The sequence below is a fragment of the Danio rerio genome, chromosome 18 (genome assembly GCF_049306965.1).
Source record: "Danio rerio strain Tuebingen ecotype United States chromosome 18, GRCz12tu, whole genome shotgun sequence".
NCBI lineage: Eukaryota > Metazoa > Chordata > Actinopteri > Cypriniformes > Danionidae > Danio > Danio rerio.
Window position 1 is genome coordinate 42,411,962 of NC_133193.1, and position 27,385 is coordinate 42,439,346.

Genomic DNA, 27,385 nt, shown 5'->3' on the forward strand with positions numbered 1-27,385 from the left:
ATTCACATGAGGGATTCTCTTTTCACCTGCAATAATCACATCAGGATCTTACTTTCACACACAACAGCAGATCTTCACAGTTCTCAGAGCAGCTGCATATTTCTTAAAGATGCTTCTAGTCTTCATTTACACTTTTTTTTAACATTATCATTCTTGGTGTGTATTTGTGTGTTGATATATTGTATGTGTATGTTGAGCAGACGGTTCAGTGTCTGTAAAAGTGGGACAGAGGTCAGTGGCTCTTCTGAACACAACAGGCTCTTTGTTCAGATTGTTCATTAGCGCTGCTCCACATGTTCTTCTGCACTGCATCAGTCTCTCAGTCTGTTACACTCACATCACTTCCCACAGATCAGGCTTTTCTAATGCAAGCTTTTCTGAGCTCTATCAACATTTTACTCAAAAACACAATTAAAAATATTCCATATGTTCAATTCAATTCATCTTTATTTCTATGGCGCTTTTACAATGTGTCAACGCACTTTCAGTCCAGTTTTCAGTAGTAGTATATAAAATATAACATTTCATTTCTTTTTCTTTTTTTTGTCTTTGTCAACCTGGGTTCGTGACAGTGGAATGAACCGCCAAAAATTAACATATTATCAATATATAATGTTGCACCATAGGACATATTTGGCTATAATTCAGTAAACAATATATATATATAAAAAAAACAATAAAAGTATGGATGAAGTTAGTAACCAATGTTTGTCAACTACCCTGATATCTGAAATCATTTTTTAAAGTGATCGTTATGCAACAATATATTATTTAAAAAATTTAAATAAAAGAAATATAAACGTGTGTTTATTATTTGTGCCCAGTAGAGGTCACTGATGTCCTTTCTCTGTAGGATGATGGAGGTTGTTTGGTTCATTCTATTTCAGTCTACATTAAGTAAGCCTATAAGTAAGCCTATAGCTTTGAGGTAGGGGGTTTGCTTGTTATGGAACAGTTAGTCTCGGCTGCTTTAACTAAACCATTATACTCTCTCCAAAAAGCATCTTTCTCCTTCGAAAGCAATTCAAAGGCATCAAAAGTGGCAAATAAGGCACAATAAACTGTGAGTCTGATTACAAATAATTAATAAATCATTTTAAATGTATTTGAAAGATGTCTCAAAAAGACCTTTGGTGAAATATTGTTACAATTAAATTTCATTTCTATTTTATTGTGTAATTTAGTCATTACTTACTAATTCACGATCACTTTTTAAAAAATATTATGTCATGTCATATTTTTTTACACTTGTACTTAGTTGTTCCTGTAATTAAATTGTGTAGAAATACATAGAAAAAAAATGTATGAATTAAATATTGGCAGGGTGAGTCACTGATAAATAAAAGCAAATAAAAAAGGACGTTCAAAAAGAATCACAACCTTCTTGTTTAACCTTTACCTCTTGTATGTATGGTATAAAGTTAGTACACTCTCAGAGATAAAGGTATGTGAGCTGTCACTAGGGTGGTACCTTTTCAAAAGGTACACATTTGTTCTTAAAGATTCCATATTGGTCCATCAAAAGTATATGTTACTTTCTAAAATTTTTAAAAGGAACATTTTTGTACTTTTTAGGTACTAATATGTACCCTTGATGTATTAATATATATCATAAATTCGTACCTTTTGAAAAGGCACCACCACAGTAAAAGCTCGCGTAACTTTATTTCTGAGAGTGTATGAAAGACATTTCACCTTACTGTATACCATATTGTGATGAATTTTCAACTCATTTGGTTTATTGAGCAACAAGAAAAGAGTGTGGCCTTGACAACAGAGTGGTTTATATTAAAGAAGCAGGAGATTATAATCCAACAATTCTATATAAATTGTTCTTTTTGCACTTTAAAGTTAATTAATGAATGCCTCTAAAAGGGCATCTACCACATATGCTGACAGATGCTGCTCCCCCATATGGCTATATATAAACATATACAGTGGGGGAAATAAGTATTAAACACGTCATGTTTTTACCAGGGAATAATATTTGTAAATTGAGCCAGATTTCATTAAAAACTCAAACAACAACAACAACAACAACAAAAAAGAAAAATCTGAAAACTTATTCATGTGTAATAACAATGGAATGACAATGACATAGATGATTCTGTGGGTCTCATCAAATCTGATCTTTAATTTGTATTTTCTATTGGATTCAAGTTAGGTGATTGGCTGGGTTATTCTCTAGCTTGATTTTCTTTCTATGAATCAACTTGAGAGTTTTCTTTGCTGTGTTTTGGGTCATTGTCTTGATGAAATGTCCACCCTAGTTTTATCTTCCTTATTCTGCTAATGTAGATGTTAGACCGAGGCAGCTGATATTAATTTACAATGAGGAAGGGCAGAGGGTTGCTAAATAACTAGTGAGAGATTTCAGCTGCTGTCTGGGCTTTCCATATCTTTCTACAGCTCCCTTACTTCATGTATTCAAAACTTTTCCCCTGTGTCCTTTCATTTTATTACATATAACTTAATTGGTAAAGAACTTAGTTTTGATTTCTTTGCATGTAGGGTATGATTTTTATTTTTATTTTTTGGTTGTTACCAACAACATCTGGTGAAAATTTCAAGTAAACAGCAACTTTAGAAATATGTTTTCTGAGAAAAATGGTGACATGTTCAATATGTATTTCCCCCACTATAGAGGTTTTCCCCCACTGTTTCTGAGGTTAATATAAATAAAGAAAAACAAGAAAGCAACTTCATCCACAACACCTCTTCAACTGCTTGTTAATGCAAATATACAGTGCTCAGCATAATTGAGTACACCCCATTTTGTAAATGAATATATATTTATCCATTTCTTTGTGAATATGGGTGTCACACAACCAGCGATCGCTTCCCAGAGGATCGCTGGTTTTCACACGAACTCTCAAAACTACATTTCCGCTTTTCCCAGGACTACACATTCATACATGCACTGCTCCCAAACACGCACGTCTGTTCATTCATCAATCCTGATTGCATCACCAGCTGAGCCTTGTTCACAGACTGATTTCATCCCATTCATGAGCCACTCTCTCACGCTACCAGTTTGCCGAGTCTTGTTTTCCCAGTGTGACAATACAACGCGTTTCTCTGTCTTGTTTGCCTGTTTAACGTTTACGATTCTGGACTGTCTATATATATCTGTTTGCACCTGATGACCACTGCTTGCCTGACTTTTGAATAAACTGCATATTGGATCTTACCTCCTGTTGTCTCCTGTCACTCCGCCCCAGTCGTGGTAACAATGGGTAATATATATTGGTGCATTTGAACAAAACAGATTTTTTAAACATATTTATTTATTAAAGTATTATTTTAGTCACCAAACATATTTAAAAAAGGAAAGATAATACATTCAAATTCATGCAAAATAAATTACAAACTACAACATTTCAACAGAATTGTATATATTTTTTTGTTTCTCTTGATTTTTGCTATTTTTGAAAATGTAATTTTATATTTCTATTTAATTTATTTAACATAAATTTGGGCTACTAATTTTTAAACCATTATTGTTAGTTATTTTGTTAGATAAGCTCCAGATTTGGCTTCAGTGCTGACTAAACTAATGTATATGCATAAATATAATTGTCGCTTTGATCTTGAGAGTCCCTTGCCACAATGATGTAGGGTATAAAACACACAGGATCCCTGTCCTTAAACAGCAATGTAGAAACAAAAAATCTATACATATAAAACAAATATTTATATAATTGTAACTGATATTACAAAGTAGAACAAAACACCACAATATTTTCGATTTACTTTCTCACAAAAAAAGCACTTTTTTTTTCATCTACAACTTTCTTTGTCCCTTGAAAATATCTTTTGAGGGATTTATTTTTACATGCACAAACAACGGCAATCTAAACAACAGAAAATCAAGCTATAGAATGGCCCAGCCAATCACCTGATTTGAATCCAATAAAAAATACAAATTAAAGATCAGATTTAATTAGATGAGATCCACAGAACCATCAAGATTTTTACACTCGGCTGCAGTCAATGTTGAAAAAAATCACACCTGAGACAATCTGGTAATTTTATCCACAACACCTCTTCAACTGCTTGTCAATGCAAATATTCAGTGCTTAGCATAATTGACTACACCCCATTTTGTAAGTGTATATATTTATTCATTGCTCAGTGAATATGGGTAATTTTTGTTTTGGTGCAGTTGAACAAAACAGATTTATTAAACAGATTTATTTATTAAAATAATATTTTAGTCACAGAACATCTTTAGAAATAGAAAGATAATACATATAATTCATGCAAAATATTGCAAAGTAACTTACAAACTACAACATTTCAACAGAATTGTATATATATTTTTGTTTCTCTTGATGTTTGCTATTTTTGAAAATGTTATTTAATATTTTTCTCTAACAAAAATTTGGACTATTCATTTTTGAATGATTATTAGAAGTTATTTTGTTAGATAAGCTCCAGATTGGCTTCAGTACTGACTTAACTAATGTATATACATAAATATAATATTGTAAGGCATCCTATAGACAATATTCATTTAAATGAGAGATTTGTATGGGGGTGTTCTCATACAGTATATGTTGAGCACTGTATCAGCCAATCACGTCCCAGCAACTCAATCAATTTTGACATGTAGACTTGGTCAAGACAATCTGCTGAAATCCAAAACTGAGATATAAGAAAGAAAGCGAATCTAAGTGACTTTACATTTTGCATGGCTGTTGGTGCCTATGGTGATTTGCACAAACCACCATTAGGGAGTACAGAGAATGGTCTGAAAAGAGAAAATTTCCAATTATTTGGGTAAAAATGTCTTGCTGATGCCAGAAGACCAGTCTGGTTTGAGCTTATAGAAATGCCATAGTATCTCAAACATCGTTCATTAAAAACAAGGTCTGCAGAAGAGCATCTCTGAGCATACAACACTTTGAACCTTGAAGCAGATGAGCTACAGCAGAAGAAGAGCACATCAGTGACACTTATGAGAACAACAAACTGGCTACAATTCACTTTGATTCACCAAAACTGGACCATCAACTGGACATGACTGAATGTCTTATCCGAAGAGTCTCCATTTCTGCTGTGAAATACACATCCCAAGTAAAAATTACTTCAAGAACACCTCAAAATTATAATTGATTTAATTGTCAAAACATTACATAAGGACAAGTCTAAAAACAATTCAAAATTGATTACAGGACAGGGTACATTTCTACAGCATTTTGATGCCAATATTTGACGTCAATTAGATGTCTTTTGATATCAAGGTAGTTTACATCCATTGAATCCAGTGTAATTCCAGAGTAAATACTGAAGCCTTTAAGATGTATAAACTTTCCTCATATTATAATATGTCTTGTCTTCTTAAACTTGGTTGTCGAAAGAGCATGAATGTGTGGATGTCAAATGGATGTCAAGTTTTCATATCAAATCGATTTGCAATTGGAATCCATCTTGCCTTGCATCATAGACCAGACTGTTAGTGGTGGTAGGATGTACTGGGGGACTTTTAGTTTTTATTATATTTGTGTTTACCATTTCTATAATCCCATTTGATAACAGTGTATATCTTGCGATGGCTTCTTCCAGCAGGACAATGTCAATGTCATATCATGTCATGTCACTATGCTCAGATCATCTCTACTCAAATGGCTTCCACAGTCACCAGATCTCAATCCAAAAGACCCCCTTTGGGATGTGGTGGAGTGGGAGATTTGCGTAATGGATGTGCAGCTGACAAATCCACAGCAACTGTATTATGGTGTCAAATCTCAAAATGGAGATTTTTTCTACATTGTTAAATCTATAACACAACTGAAGCAGTATTGAAAGGCATAGTTCATTTAATAATGAACATTTACTCATTTACTTGCACTGAAGTGGTTCCAAACCTTTATGAGTTTCTTTATTCCATTAAACAGAAAGAAGATAATTTTGAAGAAAGCTGAATGGTGATCACATAGTCTGTTTGTGTGTCAGGACAGCCCCTGAGGAAGTGTCTTAATCAAACACCCTCTCCTCACCTCTCACATTCACTGCATTGCATTTACACACATCTCCCTTATGATGGCGACTGGGCTGCAGGGATATGTGACAGTTTACGACATACATAGACAAAGCTTAAGGCTAGCCCTAGACTTGTATGTGTGAGCTGTCTTAATGAAAATAACTTGGAGTGGCATATAGTCAAGGCTGAAATGATTCATACCCCTGACAAATTCTGACTGATATCTTTTGTTCAAATGTAAATAAAAGCAGATTTTTTTTTCCCCCACCATGATGCCTCTTGTACATTGTCTTATTATCTTTTGGGAGCCTTTGCCAACTTACTGCTTAAATAAAAGTAACTCTAAAGAGCTCCTATTATGCATTATAAAAGACCATATTTTGGTTTTGGGTGTTTCCAACAATGCAATGCATGCAAGGTTAAAAAAAACTTTGAGTGTCTTATTATATGTGTATTTTCTTACGTAATTATCCCAATGACTTTCATACAGTATGATTTGTTCAGAGATTCATTTGTTCCCAAACCGATCCTTTGCGTGAGGCTAATTATATTCTACTTTTAAACCTAACCCCAAGTAATAACAATAGCTATGTTTCCATCCAAAAATGTGAATGAACTTCATGCGCAAAACTGAATTATTGCATAAAAGATGTGCAAATAAAGCAGCGTTTCCATCCAATGAGTCAAATCGAACAAAATCGTCACTTCCTTATTAACTGCCGCCAACTATCAACAGTAAAAACTGAATTTGCTGTGGTAGGAGAAGCTGCGTCAATCTTTTCTTCATTTGATAAATCACTTGCGCCTCAGAAAGCAATCCTTACAGTGAACCTGCGATGGTGTTTGAAGGTGTCAGACGCAGAGCACAGACGCTCTTGATTCTGGAGGTCATTAATAACATAATAACACTAATACTAAAACGGTAAGGCGTTTTATAATGGCCAAAACAACATTACAGATGTTTTACAGTGTGTTCAGCCTGCTGGTTTGTCCATTCACACACATTTTTACCATCACATGATCTCTATTAACAAAATCACATGACCTTTTGTAATGCGCTTGCTGGAGTTTGTTTAAAAGTGTTTCCATCACAGTTTATGCGCATCTTTTCCTATCAAATAAAAAGTTTATCCTACTACATATGTTTTTTATGCACATTTCCAAATTTATGCGCATCATGGCTTTACATCACCGTTTTTTTATGCGCATATGCAAAATGCACTTAAAAATAGATGGATGGAAACATAGCTAATGACACACATTCAGTATTAATCCACACAGTTGCAAGAGTTTAACTATTTCTAAAATTGACCGCGCCACGCATTTGTAGGAATAGCTGATGGTGGCCATTGCAAAGACTAACGGAAGCGGATCACAAGTTAAGAAATGCATTTAAATTGGTAAAGGAAGAAGCAAGCTTCACGTTTTTAACATGGTTTTGGACGCAATATGTGAATAGCCCCATACAGGTTTAACCTGAGATATACAGTACAAGCACTGATCTATTATAGATACGTGATTACAAACCGTGTGGAGCGATTACAACTTATAACACACAATTAAATGGATATTTTGCAAACTATAGAAAGTGAGGGAACAATTTTAATTACACTTACGTTGTGATTCAGAGAAAAAAGCAATTGGTCCATATGAACTGTTACTGACAAAATGCCTTTCAAAGTTTGACAGTCACATACAGTCTCTGCTGCTCCTTGCTTTATTAGCAAACGATTGACGAATCCTGCACTGCAGTGTAGGTTATCGTTACAGAAAAATGGCAGGAACAAACACAGCACTAGGCTGGCTAATGTATACTATGGTGTTGTTGTGAAAATGAATTTTAACCCTTTATTCCCCGCAGCCGAATCTCTATCTGTCAGTCATTGTCATCTTCATGCCATGATCATGATCCCGCGGGCTCCGCTAGTGTCTGAAGTGAAAGGCGCATTCCTGTTTTACCACATCCGGCAGTACATTTGGTGATGTACCGTATCGACATTGATGCGTTCAAGCAAAAGATCCGAACCCAACTCGATTTATTCTTTGGACTTGGAGTCGACTATTTCATTAAAGAATCAATACGGCACACTTTCAAATTTAAACCTCAGCTAGATGTTTTTTATTCACTGAGAGCTGTGCTACACACTGCATGGAAGCTCATTTTCAAAAACCCTAATAGGGGCTCTTTAAATCACAATTTGCAAAGGGGTAGCCTACTTATGATTTTGGATTTGACTATATTTTTATAGAATGTCAGTATCATTGATTTGTTTCAAGACACACATTAGCCATGTGTTTTTGAGTAAGTCATTTTTATAAAAGCTGCTTGCACCCCAATATAACTAAGGCCTAGCCTTGAAGCTAAAGCCTGTTTGTAAAACGAGGCCATAATGCCAATCAGTAAAAATAATTTACTATCATAATGGGAATAGCTTTCAAGCCAACACACATTGTCATAAAACATTAATATTAGGTTAGATTTAGGCCACCAGCATCTAAGGACAATGTTATTTTGATGTCCAATAAAAATGTGAAAAGACATTGACATTTGGTTGCGTTTATGTTGTGTTGGAAAGTGACTAAAATCCAACGTTGAGCCAACATCTTAAACCAATTTCTTACTTACGTAAAATGCTGACATTTATTCGTCAGGTATGACAACTAAAATCCAACGTCTGGTAACGTTCACAATGTCAAGCTGTAACATCATTAGACATTGATATTTTGTTGTTTTCAGGTTGTGTTGGAAAGTAATCAAAATGCAATGTCTGTCCAATGTTGGACATTGATGTTGGCCAGACGTTGGGTTCTGACGCCAGCCTGATTCAACTTCACACAATGTTGGGGTCATTGGTTGGAGTACAATGTCAATCTGACGTCATGTTGAAGTCCTGTGCCGAGAGGGGTCTGGCTGCAGACCTGGTGCAATGCAATCTGGGCTGCATCCAATGCTTTTTAATGGGCTCACCTAATCCCACCCCTAACCCTACTCGTCACAGTGACGTCACTAGCTTCATTTGAGTGCATTGTGTCTGACATTGCATCGCTGAGTGATGCAGTCTCAGCTTGCAACATAAAGGCTGCATTCAGATACTGTTGCCTGTGCCTGCTGGGTTTCCAAGGGAAATGGCTAATTAATTAAACTGGAAAAAAATGTATGGGGTTTTAAAGCAGCAGGATTTTTTAACAATACATAATGCAAGGATGATGCAAAAAATTATAAATCAAGTTACACTGCAGTAATGTTTGAATGTAAGAATGCTGGTATTTGTTTCAAATGATGTTTCAGTGATATTAACCAACAAACAACAAAGGCCCGTTTACTTAATAAAATTTTATTTACTGTGTGTGTGTGTGTGTGTGTGTGTGTGTGCGCGTGTGTGTGTGCTTTTATTATAAGTTCGTAAAAATATTGTCAAATCATTAGAGCGGCAACGTCAGCATACCAAGACTCTTATTTTGACATGTCTTGAAGTATTAAAGGCGGAAGTTATGTTTTCTGTTTTTAGGGTAAAGTTCACGGCGATATTCGACCTGTCAAATATTGAGCTTTAGAGTTTGAGTCTATCACGTCCACATCAGCAGCATGTTCGCATTAAAGACATTAAGGAGTTTTTCTCCTGCGGCAAAAAATGTTTATTTGCGGAGTAAACAGGCTATTGCAGTGGCTGTGTCGAGGTGAGAGCCATTTATAGTTTTCTTTGATTTTGCAGTTTCTTAAAAAGGAATCTTTGTTTTAACTTAAATTTTACTATATATTATCTTCACGCAGAATTCGAATACATTAATTAAATAAAAGTAAATAATAACAAAGAAAACAAACATCTTAAAAAAGGTATTGCTCAGTGTAAAAAAAAGCCCAGCTGACGTTACTAGAACTTAAATATAATGTAAATATAGAGATTAATATAATTAATTTAGTAATAATTATACTTTATTTTAAGAAATGTAGTTAATTAAGAATAAGTTTGATCAAAGATTTATGTATTTGTAACAGAAAATCAAAAATATCACCTGCCACTTTCATTAGATATGAAGAATTTATGTAATCATAATGACACAAGACAGCTGGTCATCATAGGGTCATCATCTTAAATGATTTTAGTTAAACTTTTGTTATTGACTCACTGTAAAATGATTTGATTCAAAAACAGATTTATTCAGGAGCAAAAATGCACAACTTTTATGCTTCATCAGGAACTATTTTTGTTGAGATAACAAAATGCAGACAATGCTTTGTGTAAAATGGAAATCAGTATGATTTTTTTAAATTTATTTATTTATTTATTTATTTATTTATTTTTAAGCCAAGGCTATTTTAAGATATTGATTTGATTCACAGAATGCAGCATGCGGAGCTCCAGCATGGAGAAACAGCAGCACCATTTCGACCTGAAACATCCATGGCCAAAACTCTGATGGACATCGGTACCAGGCGGATCTTCTCAGAGGAACACGACCTGTTCAGGCAAAACGTGCGGAGGTTCTTTCAAGAGGAAGTTGTTCCTTATCACGCTCAGTAAGTCAGCAGTTAGAAGAACATGCACACTTCACACAGAAATGCCAACTGACCCAGCCGAGGCTCGATTGAGGCTCGAACCAGCGACCTTCTTGCTGTGAGGCGACAGTGCTACCCGCTGTGCCACCGCACCGCCCTACAGAAGTTATGTTAATGTTAATTAAATCCCTTAACTTCATGTTAATTCTCCCTTATCCCAATTAATTTTATTAGCTCCATTAAATTAATCAGTTATGACTTTTGATTTACAGCATTAATTTAACATTACCTAGGAAAATAGCATTACATAACAAGTAGTTTCTTCTCTTCAGCTCAGTTTAATTGACTAACCTTAACAACTAGAGTCTGATTGTAAATTGTTAACAAATCATATCCCTTTAAAGGATCAATGTAGGCCTAATTAACATAAACCAGTAACATGTGAAGAAGCCTATTAGCATACAACCACAACAGATATACTTTTAAAAATAAAGGTTCTTTAATGGCGTCAGACAGTGGTTCCATGAAGAACATTCATTCTAAAGGTTCTTTATAGTGCAAACAGGTTATTTATTATTATTATTATTATTATTATTATTATTATTATTATTATTGTTATTTTTATGAAGAACACATTATTTAAAGCAATTAGAAACTTTTATTTTTGAAAGTGCACAAATTTGAGCAAAAGTCAAACCTTTTGAAAGCATCACTGTTTTTCTAAAAGCAACAGATATATGTTGGTTTCCACTTTATGCCAAATGTCAAATTCCTTGTCTTTCACCTACAATAAACTGAAAAACAAGCAGCCGTTGAGCTATACTGTGATTGCTGAAATTAATATTAATTAATTAGGTTACAGGCTCATTCCAAAATGGAATTAATTTGTTTCCTCAAAATTCCACACACACAATACCCCATAATGACAATGTGAAAAAGATTCTTTGAAATTGTTGCAAATTTATTTAAAATAAAAAAGCTGAAAATCAAATGTACATAAGTATTCACAGCCTTTGCTCAATACTTTGTTGATAATTACTTTGGCAGCAATTACAGCCTCAAGTCTTTTTGAATATAATGCCACAAGCTTGGCACACCTGTCTTTGGGAATTTTTGCCCATTCCTCTTTACAGTACCTCTCAAGCTCTATCAGGTTGGAAGGGAAGCGACGGTGTACAGCCATTTTCAGATCTTTCCTGAGATGTACAATAGGATTTAGGTCTGGGCTCTGGTTGGGCCACTATTTTAGCTATATTTTGGATTTCATCATCTTTGCATCAAATTACAAAAAGGTTAATGCTTGTGTAAGATGTTTCTGATGCAGCATCTAAGGGTGGGACAGTAAATTTGAAACTTCTGGCTGCCATTATCAGTCTAACACATGTTTTTTCCCCCTCATTTTGGAAGTTGTGAAAGCACTATCATAGAGTTTTCTTTTATTTGAGCAAATTGGAAGGCAAAAAAGAGGTATTTGAGGTTTACAGATGATGACTTCCATTGCTGAGAAGCCCAAAATGTGAAAGGGTCTCTTAAAAGGATCTTCTTAAAAGTGTTTTAAAATGTTCTATTTAATAATAAATTGTTTATTCAGTGTATATTGAAGAAATGTATGTTCATCATTAAAATAAAAAGTATTATTGAATATCTGCACGTCGAGATGTGACAAGATACAGAATAAAAATATGAAGGTAAATGGTTTTAAATGAATGAATCTGTGTGTGTGTAGGTGGGAGAAGGCCGGTGAGGTCAGCAGAGAGGTTTGGGAGAAGGCTGGAGAACATGGTTTACTGGGAGTTTACACACCTGAGGAACATGGAGGAATCGGAGGAGATCTGCTGTCTGCTGCTATAGTGTGGGAGGAGCAGTGAGTAGCCCCGCCCCTTTACTGTGTGTTACAATAGTTCCTTCCTTAACTGTCTGCTGCAATAGTGTGGGAGGAGCAGTGAGTAGCCCCGCCCCTTACTGTGTGTACAGTAGTTCCTTCCTTAACTGTCTGCTACCATAGTGTGGGAGGAGCAGTGAGTAGCCAGCTGGCATTTTCGTGTGGAGTTTGCATGTTCTCCCCATGTTCGCATGAGTTTTCTCTGGTTGCTCCGGTTTCCCCCACAGTCCAAAGACATGCGGTACAGGTGAATTGAATAAACTTAATTGGCCGTAGTGTATGTGTGTGGATGTGTGTATGGATGTGTCCCAGTAATGGGTTGCAGCATTTGTACTATGGAAATTTAAAACATTATTTTTGAAATAAAAATTTTCTGAAGATAAAACTGAATCTCACTAATTTGTAACTTTTTTACTGACTTATTCATATGAATCTGTATGATCTCATTCGTACATTTTAGTAAGATTTGCTAATCCTCTAATGATGGTTGGGTTTAGGCGTGGGGTTTGGTGCCATGCCTCCTTTTAAAAATTGTACATTTTCAAATGGGCAGTTTTTGGGTAGTTATTAAAAATTAAAATAAAGTACTTTGATACTTGGTTTAAGTTTCTACTTCCTTGAACTCTAATTTGAAGTGCGATTTGGTCTTTATTGTTTAATTTAAAATTCACTAAGTGAACTGGAAATTAAAATCCACTTAAATTCCTAATGTTGCACATCTCTGTTTGGCACAGTTTTTTCCCACCTTTGCTTTGTCCTTTTTTGTGTTGTGATGTATTGTGTGTTCTGTTTGTGTTGTAGAATGTACAGTAACTGCAGTGGTCCTGGCTTCTCTCTCCACTCTGAGATTGTAATGCCTTATATCAGTCACTATGGCTCTAAAGCTCAGATTGAGCGCTATATTCCACAGATGGCTGCTGGGAAATGCATCGGGGCCATCGCTATGACAGAACCTGGCGCCGGCAGGTAAACTGCATTATAGGCATTACATTAAAGGGGATCTATTATGCAAAAATAACTTTTTATGAGGGGGTTTAAACACATCTGTGTGGCAGCAGTGGGTGAATATATCCAGCCTCTTATAGTAAAAAATTAATTAATTCTGTGTTTTTTATAGTCACACTTGATAAAAACCGTCTCCAGAAACGATTTGATTGACATACTACCTGTTGTACGTGTCATCAGAGGGAGAAAGCCCTGCCTATAAATCACAATCTCTCCCTCATTAGCAAAAACAGCTCTAAGTGAGAAGCAGCCGTCCGCCGTTAAAGTTTTAGAATGCACAAATGAACACCATAGTCTCCACAGACTGCATTCTCCTGAGACGCTTCTTTTTAGATTTTCACATAGATAGCATTTGTCCTGTTTTGAATCTGCCACTATGCTGACACAAAGGCGCTTGTTGTAAAGAGCATTTGATTGAGTTACCAAAATGGCACCACTATTTGGATCAAAGCCTAAAAGGGGCAGTTACAAAGAGCTAAAAAATATTTGTGTGGTATTTTTAGCTGAAACGTCACTTACAAACACTGTAGACATCAGCGACTTATTTGACATCTTGTAAAAAGGCGCATAATTGGTCCCCCTTAAAGAATAAATGACACTTTAGGCCCTTGGATGGTTTTAAACAAATAAACCTCACCGTTGATCATATTTTAATGCTCAAAGTGTCATATTTGGATCTATTTTTTGTCACTGCTTCACTTCAATTAGTCTGTTTTGTGTCTGAAGTGACCTTCAAGGAGTGAAGACGTTTGCGAAGAAGGATGGAACTGACTGGATTCTTAATGGAAGCAAGGTATTAATACTGGCATGCAATGCAAAATGTATTGTTATTTAGTCATATCATCAGTTTTTTCATTTATGTACTGTGTTCTCATTTTAATGCAAGTGTACCACAAAATACAAATGAAAATACAAGAAATGAAAACAGCAGAAATAGTTTGAAAACATACTTTAAAATGTAAAGTTTTATAATAAAATAAGAATAATCTACAGTGAAATGATGAGAATACAAAATAAAATAAAAAAAACAATATTGATGACAAATAAAACTCGCATTTGTTGATTTGTATTGTAATTTGCATATTTTCATTTATTATTTATTGATAAAACAAAACTTATTTAAAGGTCCAATGTATTGACACACACACACACACACACACACACACACACACACACACACACAAACACATGCATATATATGCATACATTTGAAGTTGAAGTCAGAATTATTAGCCCCCTTGTTTATTTTTTCCCCCAATTTCTATTTAATGGAGAGAAGTTTTTTTTTTTACACTATCTAAACTTAATAGTTTTATTAACTCATCTCTAATAACTGATTTATTTTATCTTTGTCATGATGACAGTAAATAATATTTTATTAGATATTTTTAAGACACTTTTAAACAGCTTAAAGCGACGTTAAAAGGGTCTACTAGGTCAATTAGGTTAACTAGGCAGGTTAGGGTAATTTGGCAAGTTATTGTATAATGGTGGCTTGTTCTGTACACTATCAAAAAAAAAAAACTTCTTAAAGGGGCTAATAATTTTGACCTTAAAATTATTTTAAAAAATTAAAACTAAAGCCAAAATAAAACAAATAAGATTTTCTCCAGAAGAAAAAACATTTTCAGACTTGATGAAAATCAATGAAAATCTATGAAACTATAAAAATCTCCTTGTTCTGGTAAACATCATTTAGGAAATATAAAAAAAAAATCAAAGGGTGGGCTAATAATTCTGACTTCAACTGTATATATAAATTCAATAATAATATGTGCTGCAGCATTGTGTTGGCGTCTTTCTTTATGTCTAATGAGATAAATATTATATTCCTTTATGCTTCTTTTTTTCTGAATTGTTCAATAACAACAAGTGCCAGTGAATGGCTTTAGGCAGTGATGATGTAGAAACTGATCTCTTGATGTCTGTCAGTTTTACTCTGACATATTCATCTCTATCATCATATCAAAACAGAAATAAGCACAAAAATGAGTTTTTCGGGTGGTCTACTGCTTTAAGGCTAGAGGGTTTAGACCCTTTACCACTTTTACCAGGGTGTCAGTGGGGTCTTAAAAAATCTTAACTTCCAAAAACTGAATTCTAGGACTTAAAGTCTTAAATTCACTAAAATGGGTTGTAGGTCTTATAAACAGGTGTTATTTTTTTATGTTCATCTAAAGCTGCCTAATTGGACCTATAAGCGCACCCAATCACCAACAGTCTGTCTCAATAAAACTTGTAACAAAGGTTTAATTTATTAGTTTTGTTTACTTATATGGTTTAAATATCTTTCTTGCATTCAAACTTGGTTAAAAGTTCTTCATGTATTTAATGCTACCTGATGAAGACACTGACCTGGACAGACATTGTATTGTATTGTGCATACTTTTTTTTTTAAAGAAAAGCTATGTTGGAAAAAAAAGTCTACTTAGCAACTAGTTGCTTGTTGAGACACATTATTTAAAATATGTGGATAATGGAGCAAATACAAATCTTTTCCATTGGCCTATCCCAGGAATGTCAAACTCAATTCCTAAAGGGCCGGAGCCCTGCACAGTTTAGTTCCAACCCTAATTAAACACACCTGATCGAACTAGTTGAGTCCTTCAGGCTTGTTTGAAACCTACAGGTAAGTGTGTTTAAGCAGGGTTGGAACTAAACTGTGCAGGGCTGCGGCCCTCCAGGAATTGAGTTTGACATCCCTGGCCTAACCGGACCATTATAAAAAATCCTTAGCATCTAGCCAAGTATTATCTAAAAATTCATTCATAATGGACTTTTACACCTAAATTTGATTGGTGTAACCTTTTCTCCAAGTTTATTGGTTGTTTAGAGATGTTTTGAATTTAAAATAGAGTTTTGTAAAACAACTGCTTTTTTTCAGGTGTTCATCACTAATGGCTGGATGAGTGATGTTGTGATTGTAGTTGCCGTCACTGACCGTGAAGCAAAGACAGCCGCTCATGGAATCAGTCTGTTTCTGGTTGACCGTGGCACTAAGGGCTACCAAAAAGGCCGCAAGCTGGAGAAACTTGGACTCAAAGCTCAGGTGTCCCTTAAAGCTTTTTATTTATAACATCTGTTTAAAAGGATAGTCACTCGAAAATGAAAATTCTGTTATCATTTAGAGTACTCATCCTCCACTTGCTGTCAACCTGTTTGGGTTTCTTTTTGTAGTCAAACAACACAGGAAGATACAGTATACTGAGGTCTGATAAAAAAAAAAAACAACAACAACATTGACTCCTACTAGTGGCTGGTTTTTCCCTTAATATTCTTCAGAAAATCTTGTTTTGTGTTCAACAAATGAGGGAAATAAAAACGTTAAAGGCTAGTTCGTCATTTACTCACCTTCACTTCAGTTTTTTGACCTTTCTTTTATTGAACACAAAAGAATATATTTTGAAGAAAGCTAGAAACCTGTAACCATTGACTTCCATAGTATTTGCTTTTCCTACTATGGAAGTCAATGGTTACAAGGTTTTAGCTTCTTTCAAAGTATCTTCTTTTGTCTTTAATTAAAAAAAAATGTTGAGGTAATGTAGAGTAAATGTTCATATTTGCTTCAACTATCCTTATGAGTAATGTTGTAAATTTAAATGGTGAGAATTGTAATTTTTGGGTGAACTGTCTCTTTAAATGCACAGTGTACAGCCAATGTAAGAGTTAACTTTTTTTGGGAGACATACGTGGTTTAATATAGATTAATAAAGAGGTCTTTGTTTCTGTGCAGGACACAGCTGAGCTGTTTTTTGAGGACGTGCGTTTGCCTGCTGAAGCTTTGTTGGGTCAGGTCAATAAAGGATTTTACTATCTGATGAACGAGCTGCCTCAGGTAAAGATTGAGAACACAGATCTACTGCTGTTTTTTTATTGCTTTTTGTATTCTTAGTAAGTCTACAAAAGACGTGACTGAAAACATGATATTTCTTCTGAAAAGTTCAGATTTTTTTTTCAGTTGGAGTCAAAATGATTTTTTTTTTCTTTTTCAATTATTTCCCAAATGATGTTCAACAGAGCAAGGAATTGTCACAGTATTTCCTATAATATTTTTTTCTTCTAGAGAAAGTAGTATTTGTTTTATTTTGGCTAGAATAAAAGCAGCTTTTATTTTATTAATAATAAAAAAAACATTTTTAGCTCAATATTAGTAGCCCCCTTAAGCATTTTTTTTGTTTAATTGGCAACAGAACAGACAGTATACAATGACTTGCCTAATTAACCTAGTTAAGTCTTTAAATTGAACTTTTAAGTCCAATACTAGCATCTTAAAAAATATCCGGTAAAATATTACTTACTTTCATCATGGCAAAGATAAAATAAATAGGTATTAGAAATGAGTTATTAAAACTACTATGCTGAAAATGAATACATCTTCTTTCTGTTAAACAGAAATTGGGTGAAAAAACTGTGGGGTTAATAATGAAGGAGGCTAGTAATTATAAAGCTAATAGTTCTGACTTTAACTGTATATATGGCTCATAAAGTAGTGTTTCTAGAAATGTACAGAAACTAGTATTATTCTTATTATTAGAGTTGATTTACCCAACTTCTAAAAATGTCAAGCACACAACAAGTTCCCTAAATTTCTTTCTCTGTCATTCTGCAGGAGCGCCTTCTCATAGCAGTCATGGGTCTTGCCAGCTGTGAATTCATGTTTGAAGAGTCAAGAAACTATGTGATGCAGCGGAAGGCGTTTGGAAGGACTATTGCTGACCTTCAGGTGAGGATAAAAAATGTATTTGTTTTATGACAAATAATAAGTCTCCATTTTCTTTCCTAATCTGCAATTGGTTGGGTTTAGGGAAGTGGGCGGGCGCTGGTCAATCTGTGCTTTTTTAAACACTGTCAGTTGGGTTTGGGGAGATGGTGGGTAAGTTGATCAATCGGTTGGTTGTCAGTCAGTCAGTCAGTCGACAACAGCCTCTGGTGGATTACGGAAGAAGAGCAGGTGTGAATGGCAGGTGTGAAATTTGACACCTCAAAAAGCATACACAGCGGCCTCGGGTGGATTCGCTAAAAAAGCTGCAAAAAAACGTAGCTCCTGGGACGTATTTGGCGCTCTCCATAAATGTATATAGGGGTACATTATCAGAATGAGCCTATGTTGAATATTTTACTAGATATTTTTCAAGATACTAGTATTCAGCTTAAAGTACAATTTAAGGGCTTAACTAGGTTAGTTAGGTTTAATTAGGTTAATTAGGTTTAATTAGGCGAGTCATTGCATAACGATGGTTTGTTCGAAAAAAAATATTGATTAAGGGGGCTAATAACATTGACCACAAAACGTTTTTTCGAAAAATGAAAAACTGCTTTTATTATAGCCAAAATAAAACAAGACTAAAATAAGACGACAAAAAGTTGTAGGATATCCAGTAAAGATTTCTCTGATCTGTTAAACCTCAATTGGGAAAGATTTGAAAAAGAAAACAAAAAATCATAGGAGGGCTTATAATTTTGACTTCAATTGTATTTTTCTCTCAATTGTGTTGCTTCGATAAGTTACATACTTTTATAATAGCCTCATTGACTCATTTACAAAATGACCTGCAATTAAATACTGCATGGAAGCTATTGCATTTAGACTGAAGTGAACAGGAAGTAAACTCCAGCTAAAATTTAAAGTTATAGTCATTAATAAAATAAATTAAGTTATACATATTAATAAAACGTATGCAATCTGCACCCTCGAAATGAAAGTACAAAGATTGCCACCTGGTGGTGCAAAGAGAAAACTTATTGATATGAACTTTTTAGATCGCTTTAGTACAAATTGTGTATAATAGAAATGCACAATATGCGACTTTTTTTAAAAGCAATAATACATTTCAGCAGTCATAAACATGTTTTGATAGTTAATATGCCGGTGATTTGATGCTTCACAAAAGTTGCAGACGCCTTTACCAATCGCTTTTGTAAACAACCAGTTATTCTTTACACCGATTAAAAAATGGCTACTATAATAAAGAAAATATTTTCTAAATGTAGAACTAAATGCATTGGTTTGCATTGAAATACATGATGAATACACTTGACACATGAAAGTGGAAAGCCTGCAGCTCACAACAAATGTGGAAGGTTATTGCGTGTCATATTTAACAAACAGTTTACTGCTAATTTGATGTAATTTTGCTCACATGGATAATTGAATATTAATCAGATGATGTCATTACGCTGCTGTGCCGTCAGCCAATCGTTGCATTGCTGATCATGATTTCGAGGATCGATAGATCTGTCCTTCACAACACACGCAGCGATCTCAGATCAGTTCATCCAGACATTCTAATCTGATTCGCGAACTTGTTTGAAGAACCAAATTAGCGAGAGATCAGTTATCAAGATTAAAAGATCCAGGATCTGTCAAATAATCTTAGATCATTTAAGTGAGGTACGAAGAACGGACCCCTGTTGCACAAAGCCAAACTTAAGATGCTCAAGAAGATGGGTTGATTTTGATCAGGTTTCATCACCATTGTGACTTGGTTAGTTAGAACTTTATTTGTTCCCTAGTGGCAATTCATGGAGCATACAAGTAGCCTATAGTGAAATTTACAAATACATACATATATTTACACACATACAGTTGAAGTAAGAATTATTAGCCCCCCTGAATTATTTGTTTATTTTTTTCCCATTTTCTGTTAAACGGAGGGCAGATTTTTTTCTAGCACATTATAGTTTCCAGCACATAATAGTTTTAACTATAACTCATTTCTAATAACTGATTTATTTTATCTTTGCCATGATGACAGTAAATAATATTTGTCTAGATATTTTAAGATACTTCTATACAGCTTAAAGTGACATTTAAAGGCTTAACTAGGTTAATTAGGTTAACTAGGCAGGTTAGGGTAATTAGGCAAGTTATTGTATAATGATTGTTTGTTCTGTAGACTATCTGGGAAAAAAATAATGGACAGATTAATCGATTATTAAAATAATCGTTAGTTGCAGCCAGGCCCGGATTGGCTAATCGGGAGCACCGGGAGAATTCCTGGTGGGCCGGTCCGTTTTTTGACCGTAAGGGTCGGTGTCCCTAGCTGCTTGCACTCTCAGCAGTTACACTTTTTGTTCATCTATTTATTTATTTGCCCAGCTTCACTCTTTTTATTCATTATTTTACCGCAGCGCCGCTCTTCTTATTTATTTTCTTGCAGCCCCGTGAGCCAAATGCAACCTGCAGGTTAACTAACGTAATGATGATGTAACATTAACTATCATCATTCGACCCCAAACAGCGAATTCGAGAATTCAAATAATAAATATTAATGAATAATACACCTGCTCAATCATAGTCCAATACTTATTTTTTCGCTGAAATAGCGCTATTGTGGACCAGTGGTAAATACGATGTATTATGACGCTGCTGACCTGTGTTTGAATCTCACCTGGAAAATAATGTTTTTTTTTTTCATTTTTATTGTTAAGACATAATACTGTTAGGGCTTTGGAACATTGGAATTTCTAAAGCAGCTGTTTTCTTGAAAAAGATGTGATAGTGTCATTAGAAACTGAATTGGAAATGACCTTATTTTAATATAGTCAGTCGTGAACTGAGGTGTGCCGGTCTGGCTTGAAACTCCAGGGCTGAAAATGAGTCCCACTCCGGCCCTAGTTGCAGCCCTAAAACCTACACAAACTTACTTCACTTGCACTAATAAAGCAAGATATTTACTTTGAGCTCTTCTCTTTCATAGAGAATTTCTAAATATTTTTATATTGTTTATATTAATAAACCTTTTAATCTTTTCCTGCGATTCATGCCAACTCTCTCGAGAAGTCAATCACAGTATCTTTATGTTTCACAGCTTGCTTCTGATGTCCCTCTCTCATCTGCACAAGATAGTGAACTCAGGATCAAAGCCTGAGTTTACAGAGAAAATTGATGATCAGATTTATGGTACCAACAAGGCCTGAGTGCACTAGTTTGGTTATGTCAACTCCAAACCTATCCTGTAATCCTGAGTTTGTTCAGCCTGCATCATTGTACAGGCCCCTGATCTTCACCGGTTTGAATTTCTTTGGATTTATCGACCGAAAATGTACTCATTTTGTGCAACAGGTCATATATTTTGTGCAACAACATACTCATTTTGAGCAACACGGTCTAAATAAGCAACTTGGTATCAGTAAATGTTTTATTTAGCTTCAAATTAGCTATTTAATGAGTTTTGAAAGTTTTAAAATGAGTTTTAAAAGTTATAACCTGCTTTATCTCAAAGTATATTTGATATTACATGGTATGATCTGCTAAAAAAAACCCTTGCAGTTGTATTGAGTTTCTGTTCCAGATCCTCACAATTAGTTTCCTCATTTGTTTAGTCTGCTTTTAACCTCTCACGAGGTCAAGGCCACACACTCACTTTGTAACTGTATCCATCCATCCTGTCCGCACTTTGAGACAACTGCTCTGAGAAATTAAATAAGCTCCATTACAAAGTTCATTTGTGCATATGGATGAGCGGCGTCGGTGAGGTCTAAATCAGGTTTGCACTAATAACGCCTCATCATCTTCATCAGAACTGAAAGAGATGGTCTGTCTGTGTTTCAGGTGGTCCAGCATAAACTGGCCGAGCTGAAGACTGAAATCTGTGTAGGTCGGGCATTCATTGACAGCTGCCTTCAGCTCCACAGCGAGAAGAAGCTGGACTCCAGCACAGCGTCCATGGCCAAATACTGGTGAGACTCCTCTTCAGTAAAACAACCTTCTTTCAAAGCAGCGGTTTGCAGTTTCAAAGTCAGGGTTCCCACACTTCTTGAAAGTACTTGTATTTCAGACATATGAATTCAAGGCCTGGCAAGTACTCAAAAACAGACATAGGTCATTGAAAGTGCTTGCATTTAAAGATTATGGTGTCATTTTCAACAATTTTACTGTGCAGCTTTCAAAAACTGAATGAAAAAATCAGGAAATTAATGTAAATAATTAATCTAATGTTAGTTGAAATCTTATATAAGAAGTATGACTAATGATGCTCATTTTATCGATATTTCAGAAACCACATTTGAAAATGATCAGTATTGAATTCTGTGCTTTGAACATGACTGTTTAAAATAGTCTAATTTTAAAAATTGCACATTCAAAACATCATTAGTGACATTTTAATGTAAATATTAAGTGTAGGTGAAATGTTAAGTACAATAAGGACTTAGATGGCGCTATATATGATGGTGGTGTGAATTACAAAGGAGATTTATTTAAAATAATTTAGTGATTAAAATGCAAAGTACCATGGTGCATGGTCTAACAGGGTTGAGCTTATTCTCTTAATGAGTTATAGCTGTGTTTTGAGAATAAACTAATCAGAGTCTCATCTACCATTCTCTTAAAGAGTCAGTTGCATTGCGCCATAGCGCATTTGCTATTTACATGACGGACTTTGTAAGCGGAAAAGCTCAATAGTATCTGGATGCAGCCTTCATGATGCAGCGATGCAATGTCAGACACAATGCACTCAATGGTGTGAGTGATGTCACTGTGACGGGTAGGGTTAGGTGAGCACATTAAAAGCCATTGGATGCACCTTAGGTTGCACTGCACCAGGCCTACATTCAGACTCCTCTCGAAAAACTGAGTGTTTCACTAGTAAGAAAACAGAGCATCACTAGTAAAAAGTTAAACAGAGCATCTGTAGCACGAGAATGAGCCTCCTCATTCTTTACTTTTACTCTTGTGAATAGGGAAATGTGTTGTACTCACAGACATCAATTAGCCTATAAATTAATTAATTTTGTTTGTTAAGCACAAAGATTTGTTTCAAAACTATTTCTAATTTCAGTTCTAATTTCCAGCAAACGAATAAATGAACAAGAATAACGAAGTGTATTCAAAAAACTGAGTTATATCTAAATACACATGCTATGCCCCATAAATGGTCTAAAACCTGACAGGTGGACAAATCTAAGCTTGTTTTTCATAAAGCAAATATAAATATGCAAATAATAAATAACACTGCTAATAATAATAACATTATACAAAAGCAAATTGTTATGAATACACTGAAAAAGACCCCCAAAATGAAGAAGGTATGAAAGTAGGGTTTTTTATATTTATTTAGGCTAGAAAACAATATTTTTTTGTAATATTTTAATCATTTGTAAATATATTTGCGTATTGCTGTACATTTTGTATGTATTAAGCAATGTGTAAGCGAGGCACACAACTAACGCGGCCTGAACTGGACTATAGACCTGCTTTGATCTGGTCTATTGAACAAACTATTATAGTTCCTCAAAATAGTGTATGATAGGGCCCATAATTTTAGCATACAAGCTTGATTATCTTATACTGTTTCATTTTAGTATTTTGGTTTTGAATTTTTTTTCAAACCTTTTCAATTTGTGTCTAGATTGATCTGTTAAAACTCTAAATGAGTATCCAATGGTTTAAATGATTTACAGTCAGTTTTATAATATTGTTTCAGTTTTTAGATATCTGATCCTCGACTATAAAACCTTACGTCTTACGTTGGGCATGGGTACGCTGTCTGATACCCAGTTTTTTTTTTTTTTTTTTTTTACAATCCAATCATGTCATCCCAACATAAAATCGTATAAGTTACCTTTATAGTTTTTACAATTTTAAGTTGATTGAAACAATTAAATTTTGCCCAAAAAACCCTTGTGTTGAGAATTGGGTTGTTTCAGCTCATTTTAAACAAGTAGTTTGAACAAGCAGCAATATACGTAGGAACAGACAACAGTACACTGTAAGGGTCAAAAAGATAATTTTTTTCTTTTTAAGTCAAAAGTATTTATAATATTATGTAGACATTTATGTAAACTATCAACCATAAATATATCAAAACTTAAGTTTAAAGGACACCTATGATAAAAAAAATCATCTTTTGTGAGCTGTTTGGACAGAACTGTGTGTAGGTATAGTGTGTCCACAGTCATATTGGGGTCATATAAAGACAATAAGTCTCTCTCTTTTTTGTTTGTTTTTTGTTTTTATATTAAAATAGAACCCAAATCTCTCCCATTTTCACGCCCACCACAACATGGCGTATGAGTGCAGTTTTCCCGCCCACCTAATTTCATAACATGTCTTTTTCCTTCCTCAGGGCTACAGATTTGCAGAATAGGGTCGCCACTCAGTGCCTGCAGCTTCACGGTGGATGGGGCTACATGTGGGAGTATCCCATAGCCAAGTGAGTAACAAACACTAAACGTCCTTACTCCTGTATTTTATCAGGGCTTGGACAGCGAAATTTTTTGCCCATGTGGATCTGGATAGGCGTTTTACACACGAGCACACACACATACAGTACATAACTTGTACATTCTTGTAATGTAGTCCTCATCAACCCTAGTAACAAATATATCCAGTTATATACTGCCGTATACAGTTGAGTTCAGAATTATTAGCCCCCCTGAATTATTAGACCCCCTGTTTATTTTCCCCCCAATTTCTGTTTAATGGAGAGCCGCTTTTTTTCAACACATTTCTAAACACAATAGTTTTATTAACTCATCTCTTATAACTGATTTATTTTATCTTTGCCATGATGATAGTAAATAATATTTGACTAGATATTTTTCAAGACACTATACAGTTTAAAGTGACATTTAAAGGCTTTATTAAGTTGATTAGGGTAACTAGGCAGGTTGGAGTAATTAGGCAAGTTATTGTATAACGATGGTTTGTTCATTTTGGCATTACAGAAATGGAAGACAAATGAAGTGGGACTTTTTGAGGACAAAAAATATTTACAAGCAAATTTTTAAACGTGTTTACTATATACTAAATCTTCAGAAGATTAAAAAAAAACAAAAACAACTTGTGACTTGAATCCTATGAATCATATTTCGCTTAGAATTGACAGGTTGGCACACTGAGTTTAGTTATTTTCTGTGTGTGTTCTTGACTGATATTGTGTTGTCCAGCAGAGGGCGTGTTTCTCTCAGCTCTGCACTTTCACACCACGATCTCTCCTTTTTTTCTTAGAGCTAAAACTAACTTCAGTTGAATTGTCATTTATAGAAGTGTTTTTGTGCGATATGAAACATTTATATATTTTTTCACCCATGGAAGCTACAGTTTGATTATGCAGCTATCTTGTGTGACTAATCAGGAATCAGACTAGTGTATATATGTCTGTTTTGCTGGCAGCAGATTTACTGTAACTTGTGTAGGTGTAAAATACCTATTTCAGAATCTTCCAGAATATTCACACATCCAAAAAATCTTCCTCATGTTTAATGAAGAATTATTTAACCAAACGTTTTTTAAAAATATAATAAAATTCAGCAGCTTTTTTTGCGGGGGATCTAAATTCAAATGTATCCTATCAAATATTTATACATTCAAAACTTTATTATTTTTGGGGGGAGATGATACATGTCTATTTACATAACTATGAAAAAAACTAAAATACTATATATATATATATATATATATATATATATATATATAAAAATAACCGTGAACCGTTACACCCCTTATATATATATATATATATATATATATATATATATATATATATATATATATATATATATATATATATTAGGGGTGTAACGGTTCACGGTTATTTTTATATATTTATATATTATATATTCTTTTTTTTGTGTGGTGAACCAACTTTCACTGTAAAAAATGCAGAGTTCCACCAAATTTAATCATGTCCCAACACAAATCGATTAAGTGAACATAACAAATAAAGGTGGATTGAACATAAAATAATAAAATTTTCCCTAAAAAGAACTCAAGAATGATCGTTTCAGCTCATTTTAAACGTGTAGTTTGAACAAGCAGAAAAATCATTTTCTTGAGTGTTCTCTCTTGACCTGTAACTATTATGTAGAAAAAGTGTAAGTTTGTGAGGTTGACACCCAGTGGTTGAACTAGGAATTGTACATCTGGTTCAAAACGTATGCAAGCGCAGGTTGCCAGATTTTGGACTACAACATATCAGTGATTCAGCGTGTACAATTAATAATGTTAAAGAGGTTTAATATGTGTTAATTAAATTGTAAACTTAACAATTACGTTGGAGTGCAGTAAATGTACTATTCTGTGCTTCCGAATGGCTGTCTCTAAATTTCTGTCATGTTTTGTCTGTTGCAAACAGCCAAATTGTGTAGTTAGAACACAGGGTTACAATTTAAACTGCTAATTAATAGCCACTTCAGGTGGAACTCTGAATATGCGTCTCATTTCAGACACTGCTACTGTCCACCGGAGGTCGCATTTTAGTAACGGACTCATATTTTGAGAGCTTTCCTGACTAAATAAATGAAATGCGCTGTTTTCCACCAAGGCAACCTGGAGTGCTGAAATATAATTGGCTAAACTGGCATTGGGCGGGTTAAAAAAAAAACAAAACAAGGACAGTCATTCCAGCATGTAACTCACATTTTTAAAGCAGAATATCTGACTTTAGCATTGTTTTTCAGATAAGAAGTTCACTTAGCATGCTTCTTAAACATCTGCAAACATATTATGGTATTTTTATGCTTAAGAGGAGTCAAAAACGTACATACAGTACAGCACCTTTAATGTCTGTCTCATTTCTTCCAGGGCGTTTGCAGACGCCAGAGTTCAGCCCATCTACGGAGGAACCAATGAGATCATGAAAGAGCTCATCTCCCGTAACATTGTCAGCAAAAAATAAATACAGGAAAGAAATCAAACGTTGGTGCCTGGACGTTTCAAACGTCTTTAGCTAGCTGGAGCTTCACGGATTGTTGATTTTAAAAATGATCGCAGATGACTCTCTTAATGTATACAAAACATTAAAATCATATGACATTCTGCTAACATCATATGGTCTACGCCGAGAGAATGTAGCCTCTGTTTCTTAATGTTTTTGCCTTCCATATGATCAGTCTGCAGCACTTCTAAACAACAAATGTCATTTTTAGTTGTAAAGTTTTTTTTGTTGTTTGTTTGATATTGTGAATAGCGACTCTTTATCCACTAATAAACCTTTATGAAGACATTTCTAAAGATGCCTCCTCTGTTCTAATCACAATGTGATTCTCTTTTAGTAGTTTGTGAATTAAT

At 34.5% G+C, this 27,385-nt stretch overlaps 1 protein-coding gene across 3 annotated transcripts; it reads left to right on the plus strand.

The window, feature by feature from the left end:
* Positions 1–9,493: 9,493 nt before the first annotated feature.
* Positions 9,494–27,328, plus strand: acadl (acyl-CoA dehydrogenase long chain). 3 transcript variants are annotated; one of them, NM_201181.2, is given in 11 exon segments: positions 9,499–9,664; positions 10,329–10,505; positions 12,211–12,348; positions 13,168–13,332; positions 14,098–14,164; positions 16,256–16,420; positions 17,105–17,206; positions 17,981–18,094; positions 21,926–22,053; positions 24,441–24,527; positions 26,900–27,320. In NM_201181.2, coding segments are annotated over 11 exon segments (1,329 nt in total). In that variant the 5' UTR covers positions 9,499–9,572; the 3' UTR covers positions 26,994–27,320.
* The last annotated feature ends 57 nt before the right edge of the window (positions 27,329–27,385 follow it).